The sequence below is a fragment of the Onychomys torridus genome, chromosome 4, assembly GCF_903995425.1.
Source record: "Onychomys torridus chromosome 4, mOncTor1.1, whole genome shotgun sequence".
NCBI classification, from domain to species: domain Eukaryota; kingdom Metazoa; phylum Chordata; class Mammalia; order Rodentia; family Cricetidae; genus Onychomys; species Onychomys torridus.
In genome coordinates, this window is record NC_050446.1 from 69230639 (window position 1) to 69239977 (window position 9339).

The window sequence follows — 9339 nt, forward strand, 5'->3', positions numbered from 1 at the left end:
AGGATGGTCAAGGAAGGCTTCATTGAGGAGACAGAATCAAGAACTAAAAACACTGAGGAGGAATTCCAAGTTAGGAAAATGCCTCATGTCCTTAAGAAACTACAAAAGGGCATGTAGCTGGTATAGAGGGCAAGGGAAAAAGAATGAAAAGATGAGGTTAGAGATGACACTGGGGCACTCACTGTGAGTCAATGTATGGAGACTGGCTTTATTCAGATCATGATGAACACTGTCGTAACATGATTTTGTTCTTAAACTTATTTATGTGTACAGGTATTTTGTTTGCACATGTACACATACACACCACTTGCATGCCTGATACCCCTGAAGTCCAGAAGAGGGCATCAGATTCTGTGGCTCTATAGTTACAGACAGTTATGAGCTGGTATGTGAGTGTTTGGAATAGAATCCAGGTCCTTTAGAAGAGCAGCCAGTGCTTTTAACTGCTGAGCCAGCTCTCTAGTCCCTAGCCAATGTTTAACATATCGATATGCCTGAGAAGTTCCTGAAATGGGAGGGCAGATCTGGAGACATTTAGGACATTAATCCAATAATGCAGGCAAGAGACAATGTGACTTGGAACAGGGATCAGTTGTCAAACTTGGTCCCCAAAACTCATTCTTTGTAAATACCGTACTTTAGTCTGAAGGTTATCTACTATTGAACTTAGGACAGGCACTCACATATATATGTATGTATGTATGTATGTATGTATATAAAAATTTATTTTCCCATACCCAGTATCCCTTCTAGTCCTCATCCACTGAATAAAGGTACAGCAGCAGGGACCAAGCAAATACTAATGTACTAATACTACAGCCTCAAGCCCTGCACTGACAATGGATGGGATTGAACGCCTGTTATAATGTCAACATTGACGACTAAGGACAAATTCATGCTCTGTTCCCATCCTTACCAGGTATGTCATAAGGAGGTAGTTTAAGGACAAAGATGCCACCAGCAGCAGATGGTAGAGCGAACAGAGCCTCCCCTTCACTGCTAAGCCAGGCTGCAGAGGTGGTAGAACTTGGGGACAGTCCAGGTACTGTTGGAATTAATTGATAGTTGCAAGGATCTCTGAAATCTACTTTTCCAATGTCAGTAAATATTGACTGCATTTGACTTTCAGTTACCAGCTCCTGTAATGAAAAAGAGTGTTTTGAAATAACCTGAATTTTGCTTAGTTCCTCTCAAGTACTAAATATGTTTATTTAAAAAGATGTTGATGGGTTGGAAGGATGGCTCAATGGTTAAGAGCAACTGTGGCTCTCAGAAAGGATCTGGGTTTTGTTCCCAGCACCTACACGGTGGCTCACAACTACCTGAAACTCCAGTTCCAGGGGATCTGATGTCCTCTGGCCCCCACAGGCACTGCATGCCTCTGGTGTACTTATATACGCACATAATTATACATATATACTCATACACATAAAAACAATCTTAGAAAATGATTTTATCAACTTAAAATGTCTGATCTTTTTGTTGTTGTTGTTGAGACAGGGTCTCATGAAGCCTAAGCTGGCCTTGAACTTCAGACCTTTCTGCTTCCATCTTGTAAGTAGTGGGAATTCAGGCACAAGCTTGATTTATGAGGATGGATCTCAGGGCTTTGTTCATGAGAGGCCAGCACTCAATACTGAATAACATCCCCAAGCCTAATCATTTCACACAGTAACTATAAAGTATGCTTGGTTAACAAGGAGTCCAACTTTTTTCCATTTCAAAGAATATCATTCCAGTCCTAAGTCTGTGATAGCTAGCATAATATGGAAAACAAGTTAGTGCACACAATAATCAACTTACACTTCTGTACATACGGGAAGGGTGTGGTAAAATTAACCTGTGCACTGTCTGATTGGTTAATATCAAGATTATCACATGATTCTGAGTTTCAGAGACATGAACCCCACTGGGTAAGAGGCTGCAATTCTGGAATTTTAGGCGAACTGCATTATTCAACAAATTTATGTCCAGTGATTCCTCCACCAGCTCCAATGTATCCCCAGAAGTCTTCCTGTTAAAAAGAGAGAGAGATTAATTAAAGCTTTTCTTTCTCAATGACTACTGCAACAAAATGTGTAACAGTGTCTAAATGAACTCTCCAAAATTGAAAAGATAGGACAATCCAATTTGAATCTTTTCTTCTCTCTCTCTCTCTCTCTCTCTCTCTCTCTCTCTCTCTCTCTCTCTCTCAAGTCAGGGTCTCTCTACATAGCCCTGCCTGCCATGAAACTCATTACAAACCAGGCTAGCCTCAAACTCATAGAGATCTGTCTGCCTCTGTCTCCTGAGAGCTGTGATTAAAGGAGTGTACCACCATGTCTCGCTCGCTCAGATCACTTTTCCATTTAAGAATATATTATATATGCTTATAAAACACAGTACAACAAAATCTAAGTCTCATTATGGTAATGTTAAATACACATCACATTTCCTTAGTCCCTATTTTACTTAAGATAAATTTTTGGGTGGTGGTAGCACCCGTCTTTAATCCCAGTGCTCCGAGGTGGAGCCAGAGGCAGGCGGATCTCTATGAATTCAAGAACCACCTGATCTACAGAGCAAGATCCAGGACAGGCACCAAAACTACATAGAGAAACCCTGTCTCCATAAATCCCCCCCCCAAAAAAGATAAATTCTACTACATAAAAATTAGCCCAGCCAGGCGGTGGTAGCACACGCCTTTAATCCCAGCACTTGGGAGGCAGAGGCAGGCGGATCTTTGTGAGTTCAAGGCCAGCCTTGTCTACAGAGCGAGATCCAGGAAAGGCGCAAAGCCACACAAAGAAACCGTCTCAACAAACAAAAACAAAAACAAAAAAAGAAAAAGGAGGTATCTATGCATACTATATCACCAAACAGTAAATAAGCACATTTCCCTTTTCTATTACTTTTTAACATATTAAAAAATAGCAATTTTATGAATTTTGCTTTTGCTGTGTAAGGGTCAGTACTTCATAATATTTTTAAAACTATAAAACTAACTGCATGTTGAGCCTACCAAGGTTAATTTCCACAATATTCTGCTAGCCCAGCTTCCTGTTACTCTTCAAAGAGACCTTCTGAATAAATGGCAATAAGCACTTGGAGTGTAGAGGTAACTGCCATGTGCACTTGGATATCTGCAGACCCACAAAAGTATGGACTCAGAGCTGACATTCAGGAAGTGCTGTCTGGTAGGACCCAAGTGCACTGGCAGCAGCATGTGTGGGAATGGGAGGAGAGGCTTTATTCAAATCCAAGTCACAACACAGGAGCCAAACTGTTTTGCTAACAGTCAATATGTCTGAATTTAAATTCATGTTGTAATTCTATTCACTCCCACTGCCTGTGCTGTCCTTTGTACTCATCATAGATGCTGCCATTTGACCTGGTTCTGTAGGGTATTTTTTACCTTTGCCTTCTAAGTTCTTTTCATTTTAAAACATCTTTAGCACATACTCACTGGTCTATGTCAACATGTATGATGCTAGTTTGGATCCTGAATGTCTCTCAAAGTCTTATGTGTTAAAGGTTTAGTCTTCAGGGCACTGCTGAGATGTGCTAGGACGTTTTAAGGGTAAGGCCATAGGACCAAAGGCAAGAACAGATCAATTCTGGACCAGAACCTCTATAACTACAAACCAAAACAAACCTTTCTCCTTAGACTCCAGCTGCCTCTACAAATCCATAGGCTCTATGCCCGCAAATTCAACTAACCACAAACTGAAAACAAAAGCAAAACTTGTGTTTGCCCCTCTGTCCTTTTTCTTCTCAGCATCCCTCTAGACAGCACAAGTTCGTCACATAATATCAACATCTCACAGCGCATCAAAAGTGGGCTAGAGGTGAATCAAAGTATGTGTGGCCATGCAGATTACATGCAAATATTATGCTGTGTAGCACAAAGAACATTTGCAGACTGTGGTATCTGAAGAGAGAGGCGCTGGAATCAGTCCCCTAAATACAGAGGGACAATGGCTCTTTGGCTTTACCCTTGGGGCCCTTTGCTTAGCAGCACCATGCGACACTTAAGTGACTGCCAAAGATTTCTCCTTTACATTGCTGTGGTCACACTGACTTCAGAATGATAAAATGAATTCTCACAGCAACAATCAAAACTAATATTTATTCTCCTTTAACTTTAGCCTTTAGTTTTATCCCTCTGCTCCTTTCAAAGAAATATATTCTTTTATTAAAATTGTTCTGGCTAGTTGCTTATGATGGCACATAACTTTATCTCTAACGGCACCATGTATGCATGTGGTGCACATAAATACGTGCAGACAAAACACTCATACACACAAATTTCCCTTTTAAATTAAAAAAAGTATTTGTTTTCAATGTTCTATTCATAAATTATTTTTGAGCTTTATCACTTCAAATCCTCTTCATTTTCCCTCTCCAATTTATTTGGCTTCTTTCAAGTGGCTCTCTGTAGTTTTCTTTATTATAACTGTTCCCTGGAAAATGACAAGAGAAATCCACCTGTGAGTTTCTCACCTTGACTCCTTTTACTGAAATTCAGCCTTACTCTTGGGACTGTCATCTTTGGTACATGTAAACTGTGGTGCTGTTTTTGATTCAGCTGTCTGATTTTACCCACAACAGAGGAAAGAAAAAAAATGCTATGAATGAATCTAGGCTTTTCTATTCTTAGAATAAAAATTCTAAAAATATATTGATCTTTGTTGAGGGTTAGGTAACCTAGCAGGAAATAGTTTAAAGCAGTATATAAGAAAACACCAAGAAGGGGGCTAGGCAGATGGCTCAGTGGTTAAGAGCACTGGCTGCTCTTCCAGAGGACCTAGGTTCAATTCCTAACACCCACATGGCAGCTCACAACTGTCTATAACTCCAGTTCCAGGAATTTGACACCCTCATACAGACAAACAAGCCAAACACCAATGCACATAAGAATAAAAAAATCATTAAAAAGGTAAAAACAACAACAACAACAACAACAACAAAAACCAAAAAACCCACCAAGAGCATTTTGTGTTGATATTCTTAAAAAACAGAATGGACAAAATAAAAATGGACAAAAATTACTCCTGGCAGGTCATACAGCTAAAGAGATGGCAACATACTGTTGTGGTGTGAGTAAGAATGCCCCCAGACTCATACATTTGAATGCTTAGGGAGTAGTGTTAGGAGGTGTGGCCTTGGTGGAGGAAGGGTGTCACTGAAGGTGAGTTTTGAGTTTTCAAAAGCTCAAGCCAGGCCCAGTGGCTCACTCTTCTTTCCTGCTGCCTGTTGATCCAGATGTAGAATTCTCAGCTAATTATCCAGCACCATGTCAGCCTGTTTGCCACCATGCTGCCCACCATGATGACAATGGACTAAACCTCAGAATCTGTAAGCAAGCACCAGTTAAATGTTTTCCTTTATAAGGATTGCCATGGTCATGGTGTCTCTTCACAGCAATAGAAACCCTAATAAGATACACATCGTGCTTAAACAAGGCCAGACCTATGCTAGGTTGTGAGAAGACTCCTCCAATGTGCAGGAGTCTAACTTACCATTACCTAACCAACCAACCAATCTGCATACTTACCTCCAAAACCAAGTCTCCTTCAGCTAAAACACCTTCTTCCTGCATCCACCCTCCTTCTTTCAGTCTTTTCTTTGATATTCAGATTCTTTGCTCCCTGGTCTTCCTTCTAATCCAGCTCTCAAGTTCTGCCCTTTTCCCTCCATGGTATCTACTGGATCTCTCTTTGATCATGCTTAGCTTACTTTTTTGATCGTTTGGATCTGTGACTTTCTTTTCTTTTCTTTTCTCTTTTCTTTTTTTTTTTTTTTTTTGGTTTTTCGAGACAGGGTTTCTCTGTGTAGCTTTGTGCCTTTCCTGGAACTCACTTGGTAGCCCAGGCTGGCCTTGAACTCACAGAGATCCGCCTGCCTCTGCTTCCCAGTGCTGGGATTAAAGGAGTGGGCCACCAACACCCAGCCTAACTGTGACTTTCTACACCCTCCTCTCCCTGGCCAATAACATCTGATTGTCCCATTATCTTCTTGTAGCCAATACATTTTTCTCTGGGGCAACCATGAAAATCTGTATTTATATACCTATGTTCTATCATTAGTTTAGTGTCTTTTTGTGTGTGTGTGAAAGTGACAAAACAGCCAGGCGGTGGTGGCGCATGCCTTTAATCCCAGCTCTTGGGAGGCGGATCTCTGTGAGTTCGAGGCCAGCCTGGGTTACAGAGTGAGTTCCAGGACAGGCTCCAAAACTACACAGAGAAATCCTGTCTCGAAAAACAAAACAAAACAAAAAAAAAAAAGAAAGTAACAAAACAAAAGTGGCATCTACTATATTTCTATCCTTATATAGCTACCATATCTTGTACCATTTCCCAGTACTCAGCATGATGTATGACATGTACAAGCTCAATCTCATCAGCAGAATGAAGCTTCAAAGACTACTGACACTAAATTTGTGTCTAAAATGGGTCTTCAATGTTGTATCTCCTTAACTACATTCCTTTGTTTTTATACTGCTAGGAGAGTACCTCTCCTAGAACGGATTCTGGCATGAATTGAAGACAGTGGGTCTCTATTCCTAAGTGTAGATTTCTGCCAGTCGTAATAATTTGGAACAGGCACGAATATTCATACAACAAACAACTCTACCTTCCAAGGGGATGGGGCAACGCAGCACTCACCAATGAATGAACCTGTTTCTGGTGACGGAGAACAACTTGCCACTTTCCACATAATAGAAGCCTCCCGCGCTCTCACTGTATTTCACCGCTCCAAACACAGCATTTGCAGTCCCTGCAAAATCAATGTGGTCGGCTTGCACACGTGGTTCTCTGGGGGTGACAGGCACTGGAGAGTGCTGAGGAAGCAGAGTGCAAGGGACTGACAGTGCATACAATAGGATGGGGGAAAAGGAGAAAGAAGTCAGGCTGTGATTCACAGAATTTGGACATGTGGACTTGGATAAACCAGGGAGGAGGCCAAAGGCGTACTGGAGGATCCCGAAGGCAAACAGTGGCTCCCATTCCCCCAAGCCCTTTCCGTACCAACGCCGCAGGCTGTGAATTCCCGAAAGTGCCTGGGCCTTTCGCGTTCAGCTCCGCTCAGCTCCACGAAGCTCCGTTCCAGGGATCCCGCCGCCGCCATCTTCCCGCCGTCGCCGCAAAGCCCGACGGGACAAGGGCGGGTCGCGTCGCTGTCGTCACTTCCGGGGGTGTGGCGCTGGACTAAAGGCACGGTGGGTCTGTGCAGCTGTCGCGGGCTGAGCACCGCGGGTCTGACGGTCAGCCGCGGGTTTTCACCATGAAAATGAGTCCGAGGAGGGAGGAAGACGCCTCGACCTGCGGTCACCTCGAAGCCGGCGGCGGCGGCCTTTCCCGGCGGCTTCGAGCAGGGGCGGGGCTGTATGTTTCCATTTTGAAAAGCTGGCGCGGGCGGTGGCGGGGAAGAGCCCTAAGGGGCCGCTGTCCTTAGCCAGGGCCACTCGTAGCTTGCGGTCACCTTCCCCTCGGTCCGATGTCGCCGTGTAAGTTGTCACCCAGCCTCTCCATCGTTCAGAGAAACGGAAGAAAAAGTGAATGGAAGAGGGACCTTTGGTGCATTTTTGCGAGACTTTTCTTTACACAACCTACGTGCATGTTTTGGGATAGCAGCTCCCTTTCTAGCCTAGGTTGGCCTCGAACTCTGATCTTCCTGTCTCAGCCTCCCGAGTGCTAGGATTAACAGGCACGTGCCACCATGACGGACACCGGTCGGATGTGTTGAATTAAACATTAATGCTGCAACCTCCTGAGATTACCAAAATGCCCCTCAATTTGCAAGCGTGCAAAGAGGTTTTTTTTTTTTTTTTTTTTTTTCTCCCCTGGGACCTCTCAGCACTCTGGAGGTTGAGGCAGGTGGATTGCTCATTCAAAGCTATCTGGGGCTACATAGTGAGACTTCGTGAATGAAGTAAATAAAACTATCTACAACTTCAATCTAAATTTATAGCTGAACACATTCCTTGGCAACTCCATCAGAACCATAACAGCGGGCAGTTCCCTAATTGTGCCCCAGCAATCACGTTTCCCTTGACCATTTACCGCCCTGATGAGTATTTTGAGATCATAACTGCCCACACCTTTCTCACCCTCACTCTCAGTTTACTTTGAGAATCAAAGCGGTCGGGCTGGCTGGGCATAGTGGTACACTACAGCAGCTTTTGGAAGCAGGTGAAAGCAGGAGTTCTCTAGGTCCTCTTCCAATTTATGTCAAGATGAAGGCTGGCCTGAGGCTGTCTGAAACCCTGGCACCAGTGAAACAAAGAGCAGCCACGTGTGGTGGCCCACCTCTTTCATCCCAGCACTTAGGAAACTGAAGCAGTGAGTCTGTAGAGACCCAGTCTCAGAAAACAAAAAACAGTGGCTGGGGAGACAGAGCAGGTCAAAAGGCTTGTTATTTAAACATAAGAATCCAAGCTTGGATCCCCAAAGCCCACGTACACGCCAGACCAGCTGAATCAGTGGGCTCTGATTTCAGGTGAGCACCCATGCCTCTGCATAAGGTGGAGAGGGATCCAGAAAGACACTTGTCACCAACTTTTGGCACCCATGTGCATGCACTACCACACTTATGTAAACACACATACATACACAACAAAAAAGACAACTTGCCCTGGAACCGTATTTCCCACTACCAGCATTTGTAGGCTTATGCTTCTGTTTCTGCACATTGAATTGGCTCTGAGCTTATAGAGAGATACCCTTCCTACGTCTACCTTAGGTCACCTGATTATCACTTTAGCAATTCTTGTCTGCATCTTTAACTTTTCCAGTTCTTACCAAGTTACTCTAAACATACAAACATACTGTCATTTCTGGTCACCATAAACAAGCCCTTATTAGACTCACCCTCCTCAGAGTCTCCCCCTACCCCACTTTCTCTCTCACACATACAACATGGTTTCATGTAGCCCTAGCTAGTCTCCGACTTGATAGCAGCTGACCTTGAACTTCTGGCTTTCCTACTTCCACCTTTGAGTGCTGAAATACAGGCCTGTGCTCTACACCCAGTTATGTGGTGCTGGGTTTAATGCATGCTTTACAAGCACTCTACCACTGAGCTAGCTTCATCCTCATACATCCTCAGCCCTTTTATTATATTCTAGCTCTCTCCCTCTCCCTTTCTCTTTTTTCCTCCCTGTCTCCCATCCTTTGTTTTTGAAACAGGTTCTTGTATAGCTAGTCCAAGTTGGCCTCAAACGGCTATGTAGTTGAGAGTGATCTGATAGATATTTTAAATATGTGGAGAACATGATCATATATATATCATATCCCATCCCACAGGACCATCGTCCAAGTTGCTCCTGGAAAGGAGTATTCTGTAGGTCAGTGCAGC

The 9339-nt window shown here is 43.4% G+C and overlaps 1 protein-coding gene across 1 annotated transcript in view; it reads right to left on the reverse strand.

Moving 5' to 3' along the window:
• Nucleotides 1–7141, reverse strand: part of Nup160 (nucleoporin 160) — a 58761-nt gene extending 51620 nt beyond the window's left edge. The window contains exons 1-4 of the mRNA XM_036185651.1: nucleotides 7011–7141; nucleotides 6648–6759; nucleotides 1804–2014; nucleotides 917–1139 (exon numbers count right to left, since the gene is read on the reverse strand). Of these exons, the coding sequence (XP_036041544.1) occupies nucleotides 917–1139; nucleotides 1804–2014; nucleotides 6648–6759; nucleotides 7011–7110 (646 nt within the window). The 5' untranslated portion in view covers nucleotides 7111–7141. The remainder of the gene's footprint in view (nucleotides 1–916; nucleotides 1140–1803; nucleotides 2015–6647; nucleotides 6760–7010) is intronic.
• Between the last annotated feature and the right edge of the window lie 2198 nt (nucleotides 7142–9339).